The 27,619-nt window shown below is 41.4% G+C and overlaps 1 protein-coding gene across 13 annotated transcripts in view; it reads right to left on the bottom strand.

Moving 5' to 3' along the window:
- FAM13A (family with sequence similarity 13 member A) overlaps nucleotides 1-27,619 on the bottom strand; it is a 139,987-nt gene that overhangs the window by 13,844 nt on the left and 98,524 nt on the right. For 9 of the 13 annotated variants that reach the window (XM_051789729.1, XM_051789728.1, XM_051789730.1 and 6 more), the window contains 11 exons: nucleotides 26,514-26,558; nucleotides 24,720-24,899; nucleotides 21,707-21,893; nucleotides 18,673-18,749; nucleotides 17,913-17,955; nucleotides 12,675-12,825; nucleotides 4,849-5,062; nucleotides 4,336-4,474; nucleotides 3,180-3,261; nucleotides 2,824-3,044; nucleotides 1,416-1,499 (listed from right to left, as the gene is read on the bottom strand). In XM_051789729.1, coding sequence (XP_051645689.1) covers nucleotides 1,416-1,499; nucleotides 2,824-3,044; nucleotides 3,180-3,261; nucleotides 4,336-4,474; nucleotides 4,849-5,062; nucleotides 12,675-12,825; nucleotides 17,913-17,955; nucleotides 18,673-18,749; nucleotides 21,707-21,893; nucleotides 24,720-24,899; nucleotides 26,514-26,558 — 1,423 coding nt within the window. Of the gene's footprint in view, nucleotides 1-1,415; nucleotides 1,500-2,823; nucleotides 3,045-3,179; nucleotides 3,262-4,335; nucleotides 4,475-4,848; nucleotides 5,063-12,674; nucleotides 12,826-17,912; nucleotides 17,956-18,672; nucleotides 18,750-21,706; nucleotides 21,894-24,719; nucleotides 24,900-26,513; nucleotides 26,562-27,619 lie in introns of all 13 variants that reach the window. The other 4 variants (XM_051789740.1, XM_051789733.1, XM_051789732.1 and 1 more) reach the window with 4 other exon arrangements.

The raw sequence follows: 27,619 nt of genomic DNA, 5'->3' as shown, positions 1-27,619 counted from the left end.
AGAAAGACCCAGTTGCACAATAAATCTGAGCTCCATTGTTTTTCTTGTTTAGTTAAATGTCTTTAAGACAAAAAAAACTTGGCTGAACTATCCCCATTCTCCTCAGACTCTCAGTATTTTTCCACTGCTGCAGTGCCAGGAGCTAGGAACAGCAAAGGCTGATCAGCTACAGTCTTCCTTGCCATGCACTTCAGTGTTGCTAGGTATAGACTGCTTACTTAAAAACAAATAAACTAAAAAGCAGTTGTATAAATGAAGCAAGGGAAGGAGGGGGAAAAAAAAGGTGTGCTGACATGATAGGCTCTGGGCTTGTTTTTTTTTTAAACAGATTCAAGTGAGTTCACTTCAGAAGGATGCTACCTGTTGACTTACATCATTGTAAAGGCAGCAAAAGCAGAGTTGGTCTCATGGAGAAGACAGGGAAGGTTAAGTGGACTCCTTTGTGCTTCCCTTTTGCTATTTTACTCAAGAATAAATCTGCATTTCCTCTCATATAACTATGCCATTTTTAATTGCTAATATATGTGACTGTACAATATTAGCACTTCATGAATGTATTTAAATAAATTAGTGAGACTATTTTAAAAACAATGGATAAAGAAGGAAATAATTCAGAAGCAAAAGGAAGGAAAAGATCAGGAATCCCATGCAGGAGCAGAATGACAGATTTGTCAGCTGCACTAATCAAGTACTCCTTATAAGCAGTAATTTGCTGCTCCCAAGCCACTGCTCAAAGGATTAGCACCACTCTGACACTAAGTTACTTTACCCATGCAGCTGGTAGCAAAGATTACAGTGTCATCATTGAAAGAGAAGGAGGGACTCATAGTAAGCCAACTTGGTGGCCTGGAAGCCACTGTGTTTCTGCCACAGCAGGGATCAACACAATACTTAATTCCCCATCTTCATAAATAATTTGGCTTTGTTAAGATCAAATGTACAAGAAAACTCATGCCATTCTCTTCCTCTGGTACACAGATAAAACCCACCTCTTTCTCAGGAGAAGAACCAAATGTCCTGTCAACTCCCTGAAAGTGCCTTCCTGGTTAGCCATTAATACCAAAAAACTGCAAACTTCCTGGTTGGATGGGAGACAACACACAAACTGGATGTCTGTGGAATCTAGTGAGTGTCATGCCAAAATAATGCACACTTGGCCTCACTGGGCCTGTAGGCTCTGTCCTGCAGGTGTCTGTCAATCCCTGTGCTGCGTGTGGCACCACCTTGCCTAGAACAGACTCCTCAGTGGCAGTGGAAGTCAAGGATCAGGGAGGTGGATTAGAGGATGCATGGGGGGTTTGAAGAGCAAAAAGTTCCAGTGACCAGTGACATCAAAGGAGCATTATGGGTATCATTTACCACAGACAAAGACACAGAAATATGCACTTTGAAAAAAAAAAAGGTGCAGTACATACCGGTCTGCCATGAATGCCTTCATAATACAGCAAAGCTTTTTGAAGAGCCACTTTTTCAGCTGCTATCTGATCTCTTGTCATGTCCTATGAAATTTGGCACAGAGAGAGAGGAGGAGGAAGAAGAAAACAAAGTCAGATTCCTGGACTCAAACAATACTGATCTGTGGTATAATCAAAGTCATGTCATATTGTCATGAAAGTTTTGAAGATTCCAGCTATATTGCCAAGGAGACTGTGAGTAGAACCCTACATACAATGCAGGAAGATTAAAAACATGTAAATTTTGCACATGAAGATATTTTTTAAGGGGGATTTATTGATTATCAGTGTGCTTTGAAAAAACAAGCTATGCAACTTTCGATGATTGTGGCTCTTTTTCGGTTAAGATCTGCAGTGAAAATTCTACAACAGAACACATGTCCTTTCTTTTTCTATAAATTTGAGACAAGCTCCAATACCTCTTGCAAAACTTGACACCTTTGCTTTGACTGCCACAAATACACTTTACCAAGAGCTGAAGTGCAGTCAGATCATCTCCTTTTGCCAATTCTGCCATGCAGTGAAAAGCTGTGGCAGACAGACTGAGGGGACAAAGCCAAAAAAATAAAGGACAGACAGACTTCTCTAACTAAGTTGGCCAGAGCTCTCCCACTGAACTTACCCGACTCCACGCCTTCTCTCCCTATCACAATACCAAATACTGTCAACAGGCCCTCTACAAACAGCCAGGCTTGGATTCTTGCTACAGTCAGAAAATAGCCAAACACACACACACTATGTGCAAGTTCTTCTTCTTCAGATCTATTAAACAAAGATAATGCTGTCTGCCTCACTCTTACAAACCACTGCACAATTTACATGTCAGCAGACTCAAGGACTTCACTTACAAGGTTGCCCAAACCTCAGGAGCATTCAACATCAGACACAAAGACCTCCCTGCTGATAACCCTCAGAGATTCCAGCAGCTAACAGAGCTCCATGTGAAACTCTGAAGGGTAGTGATAAAATACCCTGAGAGAATAGCATTCAGCTTTGAAATAAATAGAAGCTAACAGATGACACAATCTCCAGTATCAGTGGAAGACTCAGAATCTGCCAGAAGCCTTTGGATGTAACAACAGAAATAGCCAAATGCAGGGCAGGAAATATTGCAATAATTCAGAAACATTGCTCAGAATATACAACGGTCAGACAAAGAACATATGATGACATACAAAAGAAACCGAGCTCTGGAAAAAAATCAGATACTAAGGGGCAGAGGGAAAGAAATTAAAGCAAGTGAGCCCAGAGTAAAGGTTGTAGACTTTTAAACAAAAGTAGAAGACCACAGTGCTCTCACAAGTGACTGTGCAGCCACAAGTTACCTACTTGTACTTAAAGACCTAAACCTGATTTGTCTACGTCATACCTTAATATCTTCAGGTCGATTTGTTTCTGCTCGTTTTTCTTGAAGCTTCTTCTGGATAGAGTCAAGGGTTACTTCCACAGCAGGCTTGGCAGATTTATCTGACAGGTCTTGCTTCTTGTCATCATCCTTTTCCAGCTGAGAGCCAAAGCTCTTGGGAAGCGTGTTGCTTCGCTGACGCACAACAGGGCCAAGGTCTTCCTCCGATATCTTCAGTTTTGACTCTAAACAGGGACATTGGAAGATGCGTAATTTGTCATTTTTAAAATGTGACAGTGACAGGATCGCTACCTCACATCAAATCTAAATGAGTCAGAGTTGAGCCGCCCCCCAAAGGTGCACCAGTGGTGGCTGCTCACCTTTAAGCTGCTTTCGGAATTTGGCCAAATCATTTGTCCATTTGAGCACTTCGGGGTTGGCTGCTTTGTCACTGTGGGAAGGCTGAGAGGAAAGAAGAATCATGCTGAATCTGTGTTAAACCAACAGGAGAGACTCACTGAAACAAGTGTGTGGGACAAAGAGGTACAACAGAACTTGGATCCAGCACAGAGCACAGTCACTGTTTTCTGACCGGCACCTGCACACCTCTGACCAGCTCATTTCAGACCTTGTTTTAATTGCTCCTGCCCTTCACAACACTGTCTTAGGGGCATCATGAAATTGATTTTCTTTTTAGAAAACACAAAACATTTGACGGTAACAACTGAGTCATAGAAGTGGCTCAGAGGGTCAGATGCACATTGGAATCCTTGTGTCTATTGTTTTGTAACAAGAGGGCACCTCCAAAATAGGAAACCTAACATGAACAGTTTAAAAAGTATTAGGATACATGTATCCACACCAAAGACTGCCTTATATCCAAAGACAACAAAATAACCTAAATGCTAGGCTACAGCAAACTCTGAGCATTTCTTCCAGCCTTTTTTACTGCAGGCAAGATCCTTTCAGTACAATTCTTTGTACTTCAATCTCCAGCAAAGATACACACATGCAAAGCTTTGGTTCCTTAAAAAGCTTTCTGTGCACTGGAAGGGCATGTCAGGAACAATTAGAGTACAGTCCACTACTACTGCTCAGCAGAAGACTGTGGTTCCTTGCTCAGGAGTGAAGGCAGCTGTTCTCTCTCCTCTGCAATGCACAGGTGTCCTGGGATTACCACAATGCAAATGAGATGTGCAAATGTGCTTTCCATAAGCTGAACTTAAATAAGTAAACAAACAGAAGTTTAACACAGCTATTCCTATTCCCTGTCTTAAGCAGAGATCAAAATCCTATGAGTTTATTAGACTCTCTCTCTTGTGCTGCACTGATAGTACATAATGCCTGGAAAGGTAATTTGCTTGGTATGGATACACATTTTTTTAGGGGCAGTAGCTTTGTTAATTTCTTCTTTTTTTTTTCCTCCTTATAAAAGCTTTCAAGCCCTCTGTATGTTTGACACATTTCCCTGATGTCCCTTCCCTTTGTTGTTAATTCATATATCTCCACATAAATGCTTAACTCCTAGAAACTCACTCTGTATTTCCTTTCCTCTTCGAATTTGTCCTCAAATCTCCTGATCTTTTTCTTCAGTCCCTGAATCCTCCGGGTGAGTTGTGCAGGGGTAAGGTCTTCTCTGTCATCTTCATAAGATCCCAAAGATGAACTCCGCCTCCTACCAAGAACAGAGATTGCAGGAAGAGCTTATCCAAACAGCCACAGTACATCTCGATGCAGAGAACGGCATTTAAACTTTGGGTAAATAAAGGCAAAGCCCAGAAAGTGAGAATGCTATGTTGCTACTCTGCAATGACAGATAGCAAAAGATGCTCTAACAGCCTCTTTCAGCAGCAGCAACTCCCTAGATATAAATTCACAAACCCAGAAATGATTAGCTACCAAGAACTTTCATAAAAACAACAGTTTCCTGTGAGCAGGAAAAGAAACACAACACAGCACAGCTATATGATGTATATGATACGATAACATATGAGGATGTTGCTTGATGCAGCTGGGAGGGAGGGTCAGCACACGCAAATCACCACCCACCTCATGAAGGAATGAGAATTGGGAGGAGAAGGAGGCACTTCTGTATCATCCAGGTACTGCTGGCTCTGTCCATAGGCATAGAAGCGAGGGGACAGCATAGGATCGCTGTCCTCATCCAGCAGCTGGCGAATTAAGCGCCCAGCCTGCGGGGAAAGGCGAGCCTCATCTGAGTCTAAGCCGTCTCGCTGCCATGAGGAAAGAGCAGGGATGGGCTCTGGGAACAGTAAGACAAAGGCTGGTTTTATTGTTTTTGTTTTACATGTAAGACAAGACTCCAGGTAACTTTTCTAATGAACCTTGACTCATTTGTCCTGGACCATGACTCCTTGCCACCAGGTATTCTCCGGTCATTACTCGCATCTGCCCTGTGTGCAAAGCAATACAAAACACTGCCTGACCACATGGGCACCCTACACAAACTAAGTAATCTCTTAGGTGTAACAGAAAACTGTGCCCAAAAGATGATGAGGAATTACCACAGACTGACTCTAAACAAGGCTATCACCAGGTAACACCTTTGACTAAAATGTTATGCTGGACAGAGAAAATTATTGGAACACATTAGTACAAAAGAGGCAACTGGATTTCAAAAGGATATTTTTTCAGTTTCAGGATGTACAAATACTGTAAATGAATAGGTCTTCCTGTAGCCTCCAGCTCTCCAGTGCAACCCAGTCACCTGCTACTGGAAATTCAAAGCCTCGGAGTAAACATAGGTTCTTCTAGTCTGCAAGCAAAAGGTGTCTGGCACTACTACCTGTTCCACAGGGTGCCTAGCCCATAAATTAACAATTATGGTAATATGGTCCCAATTTCCCCTTATCTCTTTCACATGCAATCCTGCTGCTTAACAGCATAGTACAAAAGGGAGGAAATTCTCAGTCCGCGGATTACATAACCAGCTAGAAGTAAAAGCAATGTTGTACAGGGAGAGGGAAGTGGGAAAGGGAAACCCAACTTAGCATTGCTGATTAGCATAATAGAGCCCACGGAAAGCAATCGCCTCAATCTTGTGATCACTCCCTCCAGATGCCATAAGGAGTCCAACATTTTGTGTTCAGATAGTTTACTAAGCTGATTTGCATGCTCCTACTTAAACTGTCTAATCCTGTGGTGCTAAGAGCCAGGCTTTGAACTTATAAATCTAACAAACAGTTCTAGAGTCAAGTAACAAAACAAAAACCTTATAGAAAGCTCCCAGATCAGTCACAGAGCTATGGACTAACTGTTTCCTGTGCCTAGTGTGTCTTTTCTCCATTCATAAAGAGAAGGGGTTTTAGAAGTTATCAATTTATGAAAAAAATCCAGTTATTTCCTTTTCTTGAACAAGGATAACATTTTCACAGCTCAGAGTGGATTGCACAAGGACTCCCCTGCAGAACCTCTGTGCTGTTTAATATTCCCCCTCTGTACAATTCGGGCAGCGTGAGATCATCCCCAATGCAGTAATGACAGGCTCAGTGGTTTTTTGCCCATACACATCTTCAAACGATGCTCTGCTCTCCTCCTTTTCTCTTCTTCCTTAGCACATGAATATAAATGGCATGCCTCTGCTTAGAGGCTGGTGCTGCATTCACACTGATGGTTACCCTGGAAGGGATGGTAGGGGGTTTCTGTATAAGAGCTTCTTGAAGGTGTTGTGATAAGAGAAGCACATACAAGCCTGGCTCACAGATGTTACTTCCATGAGGTGTGCAAGTCTGAAGTGCATGTAGAATCAGAAAGCTTATGCAACCTGCAATTCTCTTAGGTAATTTCTGGAAAAAGAGTTTTTCTAAGCACAGTTCAATTGTGGCAGTATCTAATACCTGAAATATTTTGTACCCACTTCCCTGAATCTCTTACAATTTTGGGAAGGATCTCACAAGATCTCTAGTAGCAAAATAAAGGGTAATAATACAAAAGGAAAAAAGTTGATACATTTGACTCGCAGGAATGAGAGTTAATGATGCATGGGATTCTTCTAGACATCTCTCCCTTTTAGTTCTTTGAATACGCTCTCACCCCCAAGCAGAACTTGCTCTTGGAAATTGTTAAATAACACCTTCATGGGATTTACATAGATAGAATAAATTTAGAAGAAATCAGCAGCACATTTAGCAGTAACCAAATTAAGCTCCTATCACACCAGCTAACAAAGCCATTATTAATCATGCATGATGCATGTGACTTTGTCCAAGGTGGATTTTTAAACCAGATAGCATGCAACATTCAGGGAATTGCAAAGGCTCAAAGAGCCTCTGATCAAACCCCAGAAGACAACAAAGCAGTTCACATAAGCTATTCAAGACTGAGGTATATATACTTTTTATTTTGTTGATTTCAAAATAATCCCCCAAAACAGAAACTCACAGTGCAAAGGAGAAAGTGTTAAAAAGGAGAAGAAAAAAGTCCTAAAAGGAAAAATCAAATTTGAGACTTGACAGAAAAAATGGTTGCTATAGAAAATCAGCTGGTTTTAACCCTTGCTCCTGGAAGGCCTGACTCTATGGGTAATTTCGTTTCCCTTGCTGACCCAACATATTGAGAAGAAAAAAACTCATCTGCACACAAAACAGCTAGACTCCCAGAGAGTAACACAGCAATTAATCAAGGAATATATGTAGGTATATAGAATTATGGGTTTTATCTACATCAGATCACAAAGTAGACCAGAGCTGTAGTCCAACTGCCTTCTCTCTCCTTCTGGCCAGGTGCCAGGTGCTTCAGCTGGAAGCACTGGAATTGCTGGATCACACAAACATATAGGATCCCACTAAGGGTAAGCTGCCACTTTTTCTGACGGTGTACAATCAATCAATTCCTGTTTAACAGGATACATATTTTTTGTTATTCATTTATCCAAGATAGCTGTCAAAGCACTGAGCCTTTCCTGAAGGCTGTTAAGTTCCTCGACTTAATGGTTCGGGTTTGAAGTATCTGCTATCATGATTAATGTTGTCACCCTTTCCCCTTTCTGCTAACTGAAGAATAGAATCTCAGTAAAGAATGTAGATGTTTCAGCTTTTCCTTGCCATTGACTCGACAGGGCAGCTACCCTTATTAATTTTCTGTCCTGAACAGATCTCTCTTGCTCAGGGAAAACTCTTGGTTTTCTACCCATCTCCACATTCTTTCCACGTGCTTTCCCCCCCCTTTTCCCTAATGAAAACTTTTCATAAAAAAACTCCAGAAGGGAATATCTACCCACTGTAGCTGTACCAGTGCAGAGAAAGGGTGAAAAATTTTTTTATTTCTTGGTCAGATTCTCAAGGCATTTCTTTCAGGTCTGCCTTTTCTAAGCTGGCACAGAAGCAGTGAGCTATGCTGGTATTGAGCCTGCAGTCCTTCAGAAGTGCTGCACTCCCTCTCAAAATCCCACAAAACCAGCTAATCTTTCAACAAAGCTGTCAGCCATCTGCCAGGTGTGGCTCTGCAGAACTCTGTAGACACATTATGGCAATACAACCTCTCTGCAAACCTGCTGCATAGAGGGTTGGAGATATTAATAAATCTGTAAAATGCAAGAAGGAAAAAAGATTTATTGTATCACACTGGTGTATTACTAGTGAGCTCCAAGCCCTCTTGCTGACAAAAACATGTCTTTTTTTATAATTACACTGTATATTTGCCACAGGGTTACTGGGGGCTGCAGGGCCAACAGAAGGGTGTCCACACACAAATACCACCTGAGGTTTCACCAGCAAAATGCCATAGGCATCTCCTGTTTCCCTCTCTGCAGCCACACAGCTGATGCCTGCTGCTAACTGCTTTTACACACACCCAGCTATCAAACAAAGGAGGCCAAAGCTTAGCTGCTGTAAACTGAAGTAGGTCCATAGGGATTAAGAAGTCTAAACTCATTACAACACCTGAGGTCCTAGCATCAAAATGCCACTTGAAAGAGTCCAGAAAGACCTCTTACAATGAAATGAATAAAGCAATTTAAAACTCCATCCAAAGCATTCAGTACCTCAGTAACAACCTATTTTTTTCATCTTAAAAATAACTGTATGGAAATATCCTTGTTTGAATACATCAGGAGGTATTCTTCCTACGCAGATCAAAAGAATGGCCCAAATACAGCACTGCCATGCCTATTCAGTTAGTGAGATGACACATCTCTCAGCTAGCAAGCAAACTTTAACAATCAAAACCACATTTTTAATATATTGATGCTATAAAATAAATTCAGTAAACAATGCAATTATTTTTTTCTACACTTAGTAATAAAAATGAAATGTGCTTCATTACCTATTTATGTTATGCTAAAGACTGTTACACACAAATACACTGATCAGTCTAAGTTCACAGTGCTAAAAAAAAAGAAAACTAAATGCAGCTTCCCTTTTGCTACACTATTTGGATTTTTTTGCATTCCTTTGGGTTTTTTTCCATGGGAAAGTATCAACTAAGTCAATGCTAAAACTATTTGTAGATCAGCTTCACCCTCAGGGTCTAAGTGCTGCAATACTTGAGTTCTCAACACTGAGAACTCGAATTGTGTTTTTGCATTTTAAACTTCTGCTTTTTTTTTGAGCTTGATAGTTCGCAGAAAAATGTCTGTTGATTATTCCTTAAGTGCTTGTTACTGCAAACTCTGCTCGAAATCTCAGCTACAGAACTTTTTTTAAAGCATCAGTAATCAGGTGACATCAGCAGCAATCACACACATCGTACTGATCCACTGAACCGCCTGCTCAGCCCAATCTGCTGACAAGGCCAGCCACTGTTCTGAAGAGCAACATACTTCCAGATTTTCCTCGAGGACAGGATAGCAAGTTCTGGGCTTGAATTAGAAACATTTGGTAAGAAATCTGCACAATAGCTCTGGACTGTGAGAGAACACTCTGTACTCCTCAGTCACAGCACCCAATTCAAACATAATCCACAACAATTAGAAACCTTTGCTATGGAAGCAGCTCTGAAAATGCTTGCTTACAAAACCATCTCAGCTGGCACTGACTGACCAGTTTAGCAGGCAAACCCAGCAGTCAGATATCCCAGTTCACAGAGACACCTCGGTTCACATCCAGTGCGAGAACAAAACTACCCGATTTGCACCTGCTAGATGCACACTCGGAAACTACTTCTGGACCATGGAAATGCACCTAGGCTAAGAGTTCAGGTCTTGAATTTGGCTGGGGCACTGCTCACACCTTGTCTACTACAGCAATAGCCTGATGATTACTACACATATGCCTCTATACACAGCAGGCAAGGGGGACACAGAAGGTGGGCATGTGGTGGAGTGTGAGCCTATGCATTGTGGGATGCAAATTTCTCTGTCCTGTCTCTGCTCAGCTTTAGGTAAAGGGAACACAGCTTGGAGAAGTACAGCAAATCTCTCCTCTTGTGTAGAGTTTTGACTACGTGGGAAGCCTTATGGGAAAGAAAAATCTGGTAAAAATTACTTCTAACATAACATAAAAGGCATGGGACTCTGCCAGCTCACCTGGTAGCAACTATCAGAGTTCTGTGCCCCTGAGTGAGGGTTTTTATGGCAGCTCTGGTCTTAACATGATGGAGAGCCTCCTTGACTGACAAATAAAACCTAGTCAACGGACAATGTTGTCTTGTGTAATTTTGTGCCCATTTTTCAAGGCTTTTTCCTAACACTCGAGGCAGTGACAGCTAAAGCCAAAGGCAACCCCTCAACCTGTAACTGTTCTCACAAGTCACTTGTGAAAGTCCCAGCAGTTGCCCTTGTCTTTAGATGCTCTGTATCTCCTGTAGTATGATACAGAGGACCTTGTCCTCAAAAGTCAGTCAACGGTGTAATGGGTAATTTCCTGAAAGACGGACCTACCAAATTTACTAGAGCAAAGCAATAAACAGTTCAGTGTTGCCACTTTTGAAGGCATGGTCCTTTCTCCCTTCCAATGGGGATGCAACCAGAGCTCTGGCATGGATCCTGGAGAGATGTGTGAAGGTTTGAGTGACACAGGTTGGCTGGCAGGAGGATATCCTGGCTAGAACTGTGGATGGGTGGTACAACCGTGCCTCGCAAAGCCAGTCTCAACAACAGACTGTGCCGTTAGCTAGAGAAGCAGTCTGAGAGTTGATGTTAATACCTTCCCTTCCTGGCTGCTGCAAGCTTGATTTCACATCCACAGCTGGGAAAGATTCAGTCTCTCCTTGCTGAGATACACAAGACACCATTTTGCTGCTGTTGCATCCACGCCAACAAAATGGTGATTCTGGAAGGCACATATTTCTGAAGATGATGTCTCTCTCACCCCCAACAGCTGATTCTTTTGCAACTGCCCACCTCCTCCTCTTGTGAAATACACATGAACAGACGGGAGGAAGGAAGAATCTGAGAGAAGCACTCTTCAAGTGCAGTCACATGTGCCCTTAATCCTGTTTCGTATTTGCAGGGCAAGAAAGCTAGAATCCAAACACAAGAGCATGCCTGCTACAAGGAAGTTGTACCAAAGATACAAGTTATTTTATACAGTGGGAAAGCCACTGGCAGACAGAAAGGAACTGTGTTCTCTCCTTGGTGCATTCATATGACTCCTATTACTAATGCAGGATGGAAAAAAAAGAGTCATTATTTCCAAAGGTTCACAGGATGGCTGAAGCCACACATCACCTCTGAGGACACAGACATGCTCACCCTGCCTTGAGACCCTGCAGGGCTCTGCTAATTAGCATCTCAGTAAACAGAGTGGTCAAGGCTGCCTGGGAGCCCTTCTGAGGCTCTTTGATCAGCCATGCTGCACATGTGGTGATTCCATCTAGGGATTCCCTGCCCAGCAAGCAAATGGAAAAATTCCCTCCTGTCCAGGGTGACTAGTTGAATTCCTGGCTGAATCAAAGGCAGTCATGGCTGCGGGTTTTCTTTACTCATGCCTGAAGTGTCATAACTACTTCTGTCCTAGAAGGAAAGGCAAAACGTACTAGGTCACGTACACTGTGGAGGCAAGAGTAGAGAACTTCACTTCTCAGTGTTCCTCAGAGATTGCTTTTTTAGAGCAATGAATCAGTAGCACATTTTCCCTCTCCTGCTTTATTAAAACACTTGCGTTTTCCTGTTTCTTCCCTGTCAAAACCCATCTTTCACTCTTAAAGCATAAACTAACAGAAGAATTCTTGCTTGTACACAGAAACATTTCAGTAACTGGAAAAGGGTTTGATCCCAGAAGCACTGGACACCTTCATTTCATCTCAATTTCAAATGAAATTGAGGCTCATGGCACCCACAGAGTTTGCCTAGATTTCCCACTCTTAAAAGAGTAAGTGTAAACAGCCAACCAAGCATGCACTCTGGACATGAGACCTAAGAAACAGTATTAAAATAATTTAAATGACATACAATCAATTTAAAACTGCTACTTGAGCTGGCGAACAGATTTCCTTCACAGAATACATTAAAAAAAAAAGTTGTTTGTAAGACAAAGTAACAGATAGACAGCTTTTTTTTCCAGCTGTGCCTTTCAGATCCAAATAATTATTTCCATATAGTGATTGAAGAGGAAGAAATGTTCCTTTTAGACTGTGAAACACTCAGTTGCTTTGAAGCGTAAGACAGTCTAGTTTAAATCTCCAATGTCACCATGAAATAAGATATCCCAAAACACTCAGGGATAAAAGTGCTAAACGGAACATGAAAGTAACTTCAAGAATAAAACAATTAATTTTCTCCCTCTAAGTGACAATTAGACTTAGTACCATTTAGTATTTGCTTGCAGTTTCTCCAAACTTTCAGTTCTACATTCAGGACAAAATTGCTTTCCTGTTGTTTTTAGCATAAGAACACGATCACATAAAGATACATCCAGCCCACTCAGGTTTCCCTCTCTCTCATTTCACTCATATGACCAGCCATCACACAATCCTACCTTCCCAGTTGTTGTCATCACACAGTGAGGTTAAATCCAGCCGAGGCACTTCAGATACAAAGCTGTTTTCCTGATCATCAGCATCTTGATTTCTTTGCAACTTGTTTTCAGGCATGCTTGGATGCTCTTGAATCTTCATACTTGTAGTCAGCTATGTTCCCATACACCCAAAGAAATGAGAGAGAAAGAAAAAAAAATGTTTCAGGATGCAGAGGAAGAAAAAACCCCCTGCAGTCACAGCAACAGTAAGCTCATGCCTTTAGCTAATAGGATCCAAACAAACAGTCCCTGATGTTTCCAGCTCCAAATCCAAATCCCCTGCCTGGTGACCCCTATGTACTAATTGCTCACTCACACCAGTTAAGACATCTGTCCATCTGCCTTCCTTGAATTTCTCCTTCTTTAGAAAGCCACTGCAAGTTCCCGAGACTGCCTGCCCTGACAACTGCATGCAGCTGAAAAAGCCTCCAGTAATGGATTGGGATGAAAAGGGAGGGAGGGAGGGAGGCAGGGAGAAAGGGAGAGGGAGGGGGTGGCCGCATACACTTCCAACAGGAGCGCAACTCCTTCGAGCAACAACAGAACCGCTGTTGCTGTTGTGAGGCTGTAGCAATATGGTGCCTTCTAAAAAGCAGGCACCAGAGCTCCTGAGGTAGCAGCTGCAGACAGCAAGCAGTGCAGGCTACGTACATGAATGCTCTCATGCAGGCTGTGCTGGCTCAGATCAATTAGTGCCAGCTAAGCTGTGCTGGCTGCACATTCCCTGATTTCCTGTGGTTGTTTTCTAGCTGGGCGTGGGGAGAGCAGAACTATTTATGGAGGAGCTCGGGGTATTAAAGCAGCGTTGCGCAAATCCAAACGGCAGTAGGGTTTGGCATCTCAGCTGGAAGCAGTGCGGACTCTGGGAAAAAGCCAAAAAATTCACACAAGCATCCAATGACTTAGGAATAAAAAAAAAAAAAGGCAGAATGCTGTCAAGTAAATGATTCACCAGTTAGCACTACCTAGGAGCAACTGCTGTTTGTCTCACCACTATTCACCCCTGCACATACCACACGTTGTGTGCATTTATGCAGAAACCACTGCCATTCCCACAATCCAGAGACACACTGCGTGTCCGCAATAGTGCCTGACGAAACGAAGTAGTTTTGTGACTCTAAAACAAATGAGCTGTAATGCCACACAGAGGGCAGCAGGGAAAAGGAACTGTAAAGCATGTACATAAACATATAGTGTGATATGTGTAAATCCACCAACAAGCACAGAGCTATCTGAATAGACAGCACTACACTACTACATAAACTAGTGGAATTTGATAAGAACAGTTTAGGCATAATTCTCTCCAACATAGTCTAGCAGGTAGTCAACATACAGATTTTCTCCCTGCAGGTATTTTGATAATCTAGTTAGTAATGTGCATATGCTGATATGCAAAGAAAATGGACCTAAAGAAAATAACTGGTATCTCTGGACGTATTTTTCTTGTGAATCTAGAAGCACGGCCAAATGCTTCAATATCCCTAATACACACCACTAAGGCACATTTACTTTGTTTCATCTGCATAAAGTTAATGATGTGTTTATGTTTTTTTTCCCTTTTGAGCAGAGAAAAACAAGTAAATTTCATGAAGAGGGGAAAGAAAACCTTGCCCAGTAGACAAATCATATGAATAAATGTTTTAATCTTATCTGGATTCAATTCCGTCAATCCCTGCAATTGAACAGGGTGCTAAATAATCTCATCTAGGCTTCCTTTCCCACAAAAGGTTGGATCAGATGATCTTTTGAGGTCCCTTCCCACCTGGGCTGTTCTATGGTTCTAAAAACCAGGGTGATGAATACCCTGGTGTTGTAAAGAGTTTTCTGTATTGTATTTGTATGAGGTGTGTACTTCCTGTTCATTTCAATAAATCACCTTGTTGAAACAGCATAACAAAATGAAACACTAGATGACAGTTTGCCAAACACTAATAACTCGTACAGTTTGACGCTAAATCTGATTACAAATGTGTTTATTGTGAGAGCTGTACATGGAAAAATGCTAATTCACCGTTCAATATCTTTTAAGCTGCTTCCAGGTTGGGAGGACTTAAATATTTCTTTAAGGTTCAGTAACAAATTTCCTGCTAGGATCTAAACAGTCAGTGTACATTCCAAACAGAAAGACTGGTCAATGGCCAGAAACAGGCAGTTTTCTACATTTACTAAAAGAACAAACTGTACCCGTTGATAAACTGCATATAATTTGCCAGCACAGTATTTTAAAGGCTGAAAGAAATTAAGCAGTAAGTTTCAAAACAAGTGTTATTTTTAATAACATAAAGAAGTGTGAAGAGAGGAATTTATCTAGATTAAGAATTTCAAAGAGAACAACCTGAAAATACCATCTCGTCACCACTACTGATACTAATTACAGAGTTAAACATCTTTTTATGAAGAGTGTACTATCTCCTGACTTATTAAGACTCTTAAAAGATATCTTTGGCAGATATAAGAGCACTTCCCAGATGGGTAAACATTTCCATTACAGATATATAAGAAAGATCATATCCATGTCCTCATCCTTCTAAAGTCACTTGAGTTGTAGAAAACATTTAAAACGTGTTTAAAAACAGGCCTGTGCTCTGCCTGTTGTCAGTTGCTCTCCTTTCCTTGCTCACCGATGTAGCCTCTAATACAATGAATAAATCATCAGGTGTTCTGAAGAACAATGGTGGTAAAAACCCAGGAGACTCAAGAAAGCAGATGTTTAACTTCCTTTGCATTAATGCGCATTCCAAACCCTTAGAGGGGTTGATAATTCAGTGTTTCCATCACTTATTTTCCCTTTTTGATTTCCTGATGCCACAAGTTGCCAACCTCCAGGGAAAAAAATCACGTAAGGGAGAACTACTTTGCCTTAGGTATGGATGTGCCACAATTTCTTACAAACTGAAGGGGCGGCAAGTTGATGATCCCGGTAATGCTTGGCAGCCTCAGTGCACTGCGGATATTACATAAATGACCACGAAAAAAATCTTCAAAGTAGGTACTTGAATTCTGCTTTTTAGAAGCTGCTTTTGCAGCTATACTTTGCAGGCAGCAGTAACTACAGATCTAAGTAACCTGGGTACAAGTCAGCTACTTTCATTCTCGCTGCTCCAATGGAGATTCAGCACAAAGAGTAGCTCAAGCAGCTAGAAATAAATGTCAACAGAAAGGTTTTTAAATTCTGATCAGGAAGTTGTATTCTGATCAGTTACATGTGGATTCAAATTAGAAGGCTTTCTTCCCCTACATCTGATCATCCCTTACAACCACAAGCAGGAAGCATCCTCAAGCACATCTTATTAATACAACCTGATGCAGGAATGCAGCCATTCTGTTGCCTTACTTCTGAGTCATGCCAATCCCCCTCTACACTTGTTGCCATGCTGGTGTGAATCTTAAATACCCTTCCCTTGTCAAAACCTAGATACTACAAAGCTGTGCTTTTCATCCTGGAATTTAGTTACTTCCAAGGACAGATTATGAAGGTTACAAAAGCACTGAAAATTCATTTGAGACTTGAGTTTCAAGGTATTTTTACAGCCTCATGGAGAACCAAGTCGGCACAACCGGTAACTATGGCAAATTCCAAATACCTTTCCTAATATTCTCAGACCGGAGACAGGGTGAGAAAGAGAAAGGAAGTCCCTATCCCTTCCTCATACATAATGGGTTGTTTGTTATGAAACGTATGTCTTTAAGCTTTCCTAAGCAAAAGGATTATAAGGGGGCAAGGAATGTAAAACAACTCTGCAGGAATGTAACATTTTCTTGACCCTGTAATTCCTATATAATACAGGTTCTGGGTTAAGGCTGTCCTCTCCTGCAGGACAGCCTGCAGGACAGAATTTTAAAATTCTACATTTTAAAACTTGTCCTAAAGAGAAGTTTATTTTAAGATTATGATTTCATACTCAAACATACCTCCACCAGGCTAATTTAAAAGCTTAATAAGAGTGTTGTGTGGTATGGCAGTAACAGCACCTCCTCCACCAGCAAGTAGATACGCAAGGAACAAGGTGTTGCAAAATCTACAGTCCGGAAAATATAACAACTCACGAGCAAGTGCAGGATCATTGGGGATTACTGACCCTCTGGGAGCCAAGTAGGAGATCCATCTAAGCTCAGTCAGAGCAGTGATCAAAGGCAGCCCTGAACACCTTTTGCAGAGGTTACATATTTCAGGGTCCCACAGACTTCTCCAGCTACAACACAGCTGGTTAGAGCTCAGTTGTTAGCAATCACTTATCTTTCCTGCTAGATGGAAATAATTCCTACCAGAAACAGAGTCTTTCAAAGGCAATAAACGCATAGTGGCTTTTACTGGAAAAAAACCCCCAAACAACCACATGAGGAGTCTAGTTTACAAATATTACCAGCCTTCAGATAACTCCAGACAGCCAGAAAAAACAGACATTGGCTACAGCTGTTTTACTGTGCTCCTCTAAAATGGGTGCATAGCTGAGGGAGAGGTGCCTCAAATAACTCTCCCCAGTATTTTAAATGCTTGGCTGTCTAGAGGTGTTTCAAAGAAACCCAGATGAACAAGTGACTGCAACGGTGTTCACCCAACCCCAATCTTTGATTTGCTGAACAGTCAGATAAAAAACACCATAAAGCCAATGCAGGAGGTGTGTGTTGAAGAGAAACGGAAAGCTGGGGGAAAAACTGTTGCCATCAATGCCACATGTTCCCTCCTGACATCCATCCCAACTACCAACTCTGAGAAAGAAAGAGGAGATGATCCAGTTTTCTAAAGACAAATGGATCGCAGACACCTATGTTCAAAAGTAACAGGCTGTGCTGGGAAATCATAAATAAAAGACCAAGATATTTTAGAGAAATCAAGAGAGACAAGATGATCTTACTGCCCTGGGAGATAAGACACCCTGTTTGCCATGATTAATAAGGCAACTTCGCATCACTTAAACCAAAGTGCTGACTTCAGTGATCCTTCCCTTTTTGGCAAGGAGGGATCAAAGGGACTGAAGCAGATGCTTTCAGACTACTCAGTGGCTGAGAGGCTCCCTAAATTATGTAAATAAAAAGCATAGGTAAGGGAAAGAAAAAGTACATGCTAACTCCATTTCTCTGAGAAAAACAAAATTTCACAGAACTGTACACGTAACTAACTACTTGTTTCTACTCAATAAAAGGTTCATTTAGAGACCAGAAAACTGAAACAAAACCAAAACAAAATAAAATACCAACCTGAGAATGCCTGAAAAAAACCTCATCGTTTTCACTTTCTTTGCTATAAAAAAAAACAAAAACAAACCAACATATTACAAATACAAAACCAGACTGTCTTGTAACAAAAACAAGCAGGATTCCTGCACGCACACCAGGTTTTTACGTTCTTGCTATTCCTGCACCCTCGCTAATTCACACAGCAAATGAAGGGACACTCTGGGCTGCAGCATGTCAAGCTGCTAAACTATGTATTTTTGCTTCCTCTCAGAAGCTATTTGTGAAAAATAAATGATGTAATTTAATTCCAGCGCCCTTAATCCAAATCAGTATGACTTTCCCACCAAACAGGTGTCAAGAGGAATTGTCATCTCAGGTGAGCAGATTGAGGCTGTTCAGCTTTTGCAGAAGCAGAAAGAAAAGGGCCAGATTCCCAACCCAGAGGTCAGGTAAGACAGGCCCTGCAATCCTCTGTGTGGAGTATGCTGGCTCAGGTGCTTCACAGCTGACTTCTTTTCAGGTCTGCACCATCAGCACCTTCAGAGACAATCCTAACAGGCTGGGAAAAGTCTTTGCCCTGGCATATGCTGCAGGGCAAAGCCCACACAACATTCACAGTGCCTCCATGAAGTTCTACTTTGAAGTTGACATGGTGGGTAATGCTGTTCTGCAGCATAACTAAATGTCACCCTCATAGTCTGTGGTGGAAGATCTCTCAGGCTCTACTACAATCACAGGGAAAGGAAAACATACATATATTAAAAAAAAAAATAAAAATCACCTTTCTTCAGATAAAATTTCCATGTCATCAGGTCCTGTTCTGTCTATAGGCTTGGATGAGCTAAAGCTTTCCATACTCTGCAATACAGTAAATGTTAAAGCAGTAAGATACATATGAGAAACAGATTCAAGCTGCAGGCCATAAAACAGATTAAATATAAAAATATTAAACAGGACTTCTAGGAACAAGACAACAGACTACTGCCTGCTGCACATTTATAACAAAACAAACCCCACAATTTATTTGCACAATCTGCAAAAAACCCAACTGCTCACTGCTTGATCTCTTTCATCAGACGACCTCAAAACATCAAAACAGAATAATTCTGCACAGTACCCTGCAGAGTACCATGTTACAGACTGACAGAGACAGCCTGAGCCTGGAAGCAGTTCTGTGGTCTGTGCAACTTCTGTAGTAGCAGGTACCAAAATCCAAGCATCTTCTCAGCAGGACTCCTTATGTTCATCTTAGAAAATACTCCACTTCTCAGCCAAATCCTCAAATCCCTCTCTAGTTTCTTCTTAAACAGGTAGAAGAATGCAAAATGACTGCCGTGTGTAAAAATATAATGTTGTACTAACATGAGTGCAGGGCAAGAAATCCAACTGGTTATTATGACAACTTGTTTTGATGTTTGCCTTGGCTACCATTAGGAACATTAATGCTGTTGTCCTCTAAGAGCTTGAGAAACTACTGTGAGGACAAGCCACGTTGCCACTTTGGGCACATGTCCAGGAGGATTTCTACCCTGGGTTTTGGAAAAATCCCTCTTAAGTATGAGGAAGCCAGTCAGTGGCATAGTGTGGTTCTCGCCCTGGAAACTATGTGCACAGACTTTTTAGGACAGTCACAGCCCTCTCTCACCTGCTACACCTCCAGCCCCAAAAGGTGACACAGGTCAATCATTCCAGTCTTGACTAATGTGATTCTTCAAGTCCTGCTGGTACCTGGCTACCGTGTCTTTGAAACGCAGTTACAAGCTTTTAATGCTTTGTGGTTGGTTTGCTTGGGAGAGTAAGTGGAACTGACAGCTCTTCCACTGCTGACTTACACTTTTGAGTCAGATGCAATCAGACAGCTAAGAGGAAAGCTTCCATGCACTGTCCTACATACTCTTTCAGGCTTTGAAAAGAAGGAAGGCTCAGAAAAAGGTAGTTAAGGAGATACAACATCAAAAACTTGCTCACATGACCAAGGCCTATTAGTAAATGCTAAGGTGCAGGTTATGTCCTTTCATACTTCAAGTTGGCAGTTTAATTTGGGTTATTATTTGAAGCATAATGGTGTAGCCAAAAGAGAGCTAAACCACCATGCATCCGTCTGGCAGTCTCTGAAATGCAAGTATGTAATAAGCACACACATTAAAACTTAAAAAGCAGCTTTTGCTCTTCCAAAAGAGTAGCACCAAGCTCTCTGCAAGCTGTTTCATAACAATACTCCCAGTTGACAATCCCACTGTGACATTTCCTCTAGCAGACCAAGCAAGAACCATGCTGATGATCATCATGGTCAAACTGTTTTTAATACAAGGTTAGTTCATTTTACACTCCTTTCAGACTTTGCCCCTCAAGAAATCAAAAAATGAGAGACAGGGCAAAGTCCAGTGGATACAGGTAAGTTTGAGGACATTTCTTCTGGGTATGTTTTAAGGTTTCATGAATGTTTTTCAGATCCACACCAAAAGCGGACACTTCTGTAAGTCTTTCCTTTCCTAAATCCTAAGACAAATTCTCATTTACATTTAAACTGCTTTACACTCCACAGGCACAGAGAAGAAGTGCCGAAAAGAGGATAAGCACTAGACCTCTGCCTGTCAATGTCCATCGCTACAAGCAAAGACTCCAAGTGTGAATGTGTCTATCTCACTCCGCTTTCATGAAGTATCTCCTGAGAAGGTTACTGATACTGAACATTAAATCTAAGATACTAAACCGAGCACAGTGTACAATTTTTGGCACCTTGCCTTCTTTTTATCGTGAAGATAAGCGAAATCCACCTCTCTCTAGAATCTCTGCACGGAGTAAGAGCATCAAATCATTGCAATCTTATGATCTAAACAAAATGAGTCCAAACACAATGTCACGGTAAGAACTCACTTGCTCGCAGTACGATCTAAAACTTAATCAAACACAACTGAAGGAAATGCCCTATAGCTCAGGACAGTCTTTTCACACAGCTTTTGCTGTTACTATTAACCCTGTAATGCATGCTCAGTGCCAGGCCCTGGGATGTACAGCACCTCTGCCACTGTACGCAGACCCTGCATGAAGCACAGGACAGTTTCTCACCTGCTGATACTCTAATCGGTGTTTGGTTTGGTTGAGAGGGAAGAAGGGTGCATCAGTTTTATTCTACAGCTTGTAAAAATTGGTAAATTGTCTTCTACTGTGGAGATTACACATGAATATGCCAGAAAAATTCTACGCTATTCCAGATTTTTACGACGTTATATCAAAGTCATTCACGTCTTCATTAAAAAGTAGCTAGAGGGATCACCTTTTGGACCAACACTCTCCAAAGTGTTTTGCAAATTGCAAACACCACAGTAACACACAGACTTCTGAGAAAAGGCATAAAACACCTTTGTCATCTCATTATCAAGTAGTCACTTGAAATCTAGTTTCAGAACTTAGAAGGAACATAAAAATAAACTTGACCTGAACATGAGAACCTACATCTAAGGTTCCAACCTCCCTGTAAGACTTCTGAAAGACTGGGAGAAAGACTTATGTCCTTTTCTGCTTTCCAAAATGCTTCACTGAATTCAAAAGAAAAAAAAAGCAAGAAGTTGTGGAAAGAGAAAATGACTACAGGTGGAGTAAGAGGGTCATAGCAGAAATATAGTTTTTCAGTTGCCTTATCACAAAGGTTACAAGTGTAGGATCCAGTGTTTCCATAGTTCAAACCAGCCATTTATGCCTGTACTGTAGGCAAAAAAAAGGCTTCCTAAAGGAACAAGTTGTGCACTGAAATAAAAAAGTCTTTTACCCTAGTAAAAGTAACAGGTGTCAAATAGTACAGCTTGCTGGCTTACCACAGGACTGTCCTGGTTGTCATTGAGCTCTGAAAGCCTGGTGCTAGATTTCTGCCGCTTTGATTTATTCCTTTCACTGAGATATCCAGAGCTGGCGTCTTGTAATTTTTCTACTTCTTGAGCAGCTAGAATACAGTCCTCAAGATTGCTGAATCCAGAGGGAATGTTTTCTTTGTTGACAACTTCCCTAAAAAGAAAAGGGATGTTACAACAAGAGGTTGTTTAAAACGCTCTTCTGCTATATTTACAGTACCAAGAGAGAACTGCATCATGCTGACTAGTTCTGGCAACATCTTCTATGCCCTATGAAACCAGTATCTCTGGTTCTTCCCAATGCAGCAAAAATCACACACTCACTGTGCAATGCTAAATCCCACTGGGATACACCTCAGGTGAGAAAGCTGTGAGGATCAACGTTTGAGATTTGATTCACTTCCCACTAAACCCAACACAGAAAATCCCATTGACTTCAGATGGAAGGTGGACTAGCCCGTGGCTGTGTGTGGTATTTTTATAGAGAATATGCAGCATATTTTCCTTTGAGACACGTGCTTTTAATTTAGAAAAGTGATTCACAGCTGCGGTCCAAGGATCTCCTTTGGTGCATGACACCACATAATTGTGTCCTTCTTACTCATACTCTCAAATGTAAGAGCAGGACTGTAGTGCTTTAGCCAAATCTTTGAATCTTATTTGGGAATTACACAAAACATAAATGTATCTTTGCAATGGCAACACAACTGCTAGGACAGAGGACTGCTCTGCTAAGGGAAGGGAAGTGGACAGTTAGCCTTAAGCCATCACGTGATGCATTAGCAGGGACCCTCTGGGCTGGTGGGGTTTGCTCATGTTTTCCAGAAGCTTGGCATATGGCTTGTCTTGCTGTGCATAATTAACCTGCTGGGTCTTCAGCATGCAGCTTTCCATTCACAACCTGTTTAGTACTCTTCCCTCTAATTTGTCCAAGAGTGAAGATGCACATACATAACACATCACTACATTAGGGGAACAGAAGAAACACAGTGCGCCTCATTCATCACTGTATTACCCTGCCAGAGGCTAAAGGCAGCCTGCTTACACTTGACATTGAAACTGGAATATTTGCTAACTGTTGTATGTGTTACTGCCATGTGGCTCCAAAACCTGCTTCTGTGAACAGCAGGAGAATTTATCTAGTCTTGCACTGGTGAAGAAACACAAGAAACCAGTTACTCTGCAGTATCTGGACAGTGCCAGCATGACAAGTATTCAGAACAAAAGCAAAACCAGAAGGCTCCAGTGACTTTCTGTATCACAGTTCTCTAGGTTTTGTTGGTGGAAAAGAGATACAAAGAGGTATTATAAATCTATGATTAAACTTCTAAGATAACACATTTGCCTTTGTGGAAATTTTTATAAACCCCTGAGCAGACCAATTACATATAGAGAGCCCATGGATCATGTAATCTTCAAAGCCTGGGAGTTCACCTATGTTTGTAATAAACACTTTTCCTGTCTGTAGTCCTATTTTGTGACATTACAAATCCTCTTGTGATCCATCACAAGGCAAAGAGATGAAGTCGCTGACAATCAGAACAACAACCACAGAAAGAAATTCCCAATTTTGATAATTTACCCAAAGGAGTCCCAGCAATCTGACCTAAGGAAACTGGGGAAAACAATTTGAATCCCGGTCAGCATTCAAAACTTCCAATGTTCTTTAAATTCTTGTCTCCAGCTTTAAGAACTGAACCTGAATAACTGTGTCAATCATATCTAAAGGCAGCTCTGTAACGCAATGTTGAAAAAAAGCCCCGCAGTACTATATGCTTCCAAACACGTACACTAGCCAGTCTGTGACCTACTTACCTGAGAAGCCTGTCAGCAGGGCGACTAAACAAGAAAAACTACTTTAGAGCTGCTGCCAGATACTTTGGTGACTTGCAAGTGCTAATTTCCCAGGCCATCTTTGCAGTACATTTTCATTCTCTAAGGAAATGGCTTTTTTTTTTTTTTGAGTAACTGTAGATTTTTTTTACAACAGTAGCATTGACACATTTTGGGAAATACCACTGCTGCAATATTAACACTATGTACCTGAACAGAAGTGGTGTTGTACAGAATGGTGCAGATCCAATAGGATTTGGAGAATTCAGCATTCAGGAAAAACAGAGGACTAGATGTTTATTTGGAATCTAACTTGATATCCTAGGAATTCAATACTGCAGTGAAGCACACACATTCTTTCAAGAACTGGTGCTGGGTTAAAGTTAGACATATGGGTAAGCACTGATCAGAACATGGCCTTGCAAAGTCTGTAGTTACAATTCCTCAAACACAGATATGCCTTGGGCAAGTGTTTAAGGCTGTGGTGGTAATATATTTGTATCACATAATATGTGCCACAAGTAGAGGAGTATGAAAGGAAAAAATAGGTACTATCTTTATTCTTTCACAGACATTTAATGAAATTCACCACAAGATCATGTTTAAACTTTGTGTAATAGGGTGCATAAAAAAAAATTAAATTCCAATTAATCAAAAGGAAGATTTTTCTAATTTCAGACAAACTCCCAAGTTTCCTCACTAAATCCAAACACAAGCTGTGCCTTCACACACAAAAGGAGAACTTAATCTTGTTTTTGAAGCCATTCTGAATTCAGAAAAGCAGCTAAGCCCAATGTTAAAAAAAAAGTTACCGGCAATAGAGCCAACTGCTTGGGAATTTCCACTAATGTAACAAATACTGTAAGTAACCAATTCCCAATACTGTAATTAAAAACTTTACTGCATAACCCCCCTAGATTCTTATCATGCTTTGCCCCACTCCATGATCTCCAATAAAGTCTAAATTTCCCAGCTCTAACTGATGCAATGGAGCTCTGTACAGGCACTGCAGCCTGCTCTGCCCTTTCAACTCACGGCAAAGGCCAGTGCATTTCATAATAGAATGTAGTATCCCCTTGATAAGAGGACATGACTAGGGTAGACTTAACCAAATATACTTCCCAAAACAAAGAAATCAGGCTCATACATGTCTCTGTTTCTCCGGGGTTCCTCCTGCTCTTTGTGGTGCCGCCTCCTCTGCCTGGCAGACACATTAGAAGAGGCTGAAGATGTTCCCGATTCAGAGTCCTCTGAACTCTGGCCGCCTGAGCCATGAACATCAAAGAGATGCTGCTCCACGGCTGAGCGGATTGTCTTCTCTAAATACCTGTCAAGCCGAAAAATAAGGTCAATTGAGCTCAAAGACTTTGTGGAGCTCCCTCTCTGCAACAATAAATAAAGCAAGGGTATCTGCGGGCTATATTTTTTTTATGATGGCAAAGCAGCACAAAATGTCCTAGGGCTACAACATATGCAAAAAGCAAAGCCAAAATCTTCAGATACCCTGCAGTTCAGGTCCCTCAGAAGAGCTGAGCCTTCCCAATTAATCTTGTTCTTTTTTATTTCTAGGGATGTTTGAACCTTCTGTAGAACATCTAATTTTACCTACTGCAACTACAGACATTGGTGTCTAACTTTCACCCTCCACTTTAAAAGTCCTTGGCCTGACAAAATTGTATCTGATCCTCAGCCATGCTGACACCGGTCAAGCCTGTTGTGCAGTACAAGCTCAGCAAGGCAATGGATCACCTGCAAGAAGATGATTCACTGCTGTCTCACACAGGGATGAGAGTATGCAAGCAGTAGCTCACTACAAACTCCTAACATGTTTAACTTTGTGACCAAGCATGGATTTTGTTCTGAATTCATTCTGTTTTCACACATTCTTGTGCCATGAATGCACCCAAAGCCATCCCTGATGTACTCTGGTGAGAGATCACAGTCACACCCGGGGCAGCAAGCGAGCTTCCACACAAACCACAGCAAAGGATCCTCTGCAGTCGCATCGCTTAAAGATGTGGAATTACTTGAACTTTCAACACAACCAAATCTCCTTCATTTTGGTACTCATGTTTGCTTGTAATATTCCCTTCCATCCTTCATCAGAGGAAGCTTTTAGGGGCAAAATCTAATTTTTTGTTGTTGTTGTTTTTGCAAAGAGATCACATAGAAACACATTTTTTTTACATCCCCATCCCATCTCTGTTTCTTGCAATGCTTAAGTAGTCTGCTGAAGAATGGGTTTTTCAAACATGCTCGTCCAAAGTCCCTGTATAGCTTCTACTGTTTTTTTTCATAATTAAAACGTTATTTCAGGATTTGCTGGTTAATTTTTAACTGAGCGGATAGAGCATGGGATCCTGTACTTGGGCTGACTTCCCCTTTACAGAAGTTGTGTTCAGTTGCTATACTTGAAAGTCTGCTGAGACTGCAGTTCCCAAAAAAAGTCAAAATACCTTGGCAACTGCAAACTCCCACATGGTTTAACTAGCCAAGTATGCCTGTAGTTCACTATTGACACAAATCAGTTCTGCAAACCCATCAGCCGTTGGGAATTTCCAGCTCTGGTAAAAGAGCCAACTCTTAGCTCTGCTGCTCCCAGTTATGGTAGCAGGGTCAAGTCACATCCTCTGTTGAGATGCAACAGGGAGCCAACAAGAGCAAGAGGATAACACAGTGCAAATAGCTTCTCTAAATATGCAAGTTTTGCATAACCAAAACATCGCAGGCACAGTGCGAGCAAAGAACCAAGGGCCTGAGAATTTTTCAGAAGGAAGTGATTTATTATCATTGCAGATGATCTGCTTTGCTGGGAAACTGGCTCTTTTTTTTTTGTTAATATAAGACCAACCCTTAAGGAGAAATCAAAGAATAACCAGTGATACTTAAAAAAGCTCCAATATGCAAGAAGGATAGCTACAAAATTGCAAGAGACACTTACTCTCCTGTAGCAGGAATGTTGCTACTGACTTGTGATACATGGGCACTGCATAAAAGAAAAAAGAGAAGAAAGTTAGATCTTATCATCACAATAAGGTCTTGAAAACTCTTGTTCTTTGCAGCGCTAAGACTTAAAGGTATGAGCTGTCTCAACAACAATTGCCTGCGCATGCCACTAGTTTTCCCCTTAAGGGATTTTCTCTCCCACTGTGAAATGGCACATTTTGACAATGCCAATATTCTCAAGAATTAATTTCCCTGTCATTCCCGTGCATTAGGCCAAGGTCTAACAAAGTGTTTCAACCTCAACACACCACAGATTTTTTTTGCTTTCTTCTGAGCTTTCTGCTGCTGCCAACTGTTTTAGCCTCATCACAAAAGTCCTTGTCTTTTGAGGCTGACTTGAAAATGTATATACACTTAATATTTAACTGCTCTCTGATATTCATGTTCTTTGCTTCACATTTTAAAAAAATAAAACCTACCTTCTCTTCTTTCCCTTTTATCTTGGGCTGTCTTCAGGCTCAGAAAAAGCCAACACAAATATGGTCAAATGGAGTAAACTGCTTGCTGTTTAAAGTCCTTCTGAACAAGTTGACCTGTCACCTGGCACAGCTGTCACTGCCTTCCTCCCTCCGCCAAGCTGAGTCCCATCCTGCCTCCTTTTCCCCCACACTGACTCAGCTTTGCAGCTAAAGTGATTTTTTTGCCTATTCATCCCTCCTGTTAGGTCCTGTTAGGTCCTGTTGACCTCCGTTAGGTCAAATAAGCTACAGGCCTAGGAGTTCATTTCAAATTATCCCCACATCAACACAGGAATTAGTATAACTGACTGATATATCCCAATAAAATGGCATTGTGGTCAGGGTATGAGCCAGGATAGATGCAAAATGTGTTTCCTGCCAAAATAGCCATTTATTGCTTTCAGTCTTCACCAGTTCCTCTTAAACCTTTCCAGTGCAGAACCATCAACAGCTGACTTCCCTTCACTACCCAAAGGTTTCCTCTGTTCCTCAAATGTTGTGCACTTCACTGTATGGGCCTAGAGTTATCTAAGAAGCTGCAACACTCTAGCAGGCAACAGACAATAGAAGGGTAAGCAAGGAG

Source organism: Manacus candei, unplaced genomic scaffold, assembly GCF_025592945.1.
Source record: "Manacus candei isolate 608988 ecotype Guabito, Panama unplaced genomic scaffold, ASM2559294v1 h1tg000028l, whole genome shotgun sequence".
Lineage (NCBI taxonomy): Eukaryota > Metazoa > Chordata > Aves > Passeriformes > Pipridae > Manacus > Manacus candei.
This window is presented reverse-complemented; position numbering and strand designations above follow the sequence as displayed.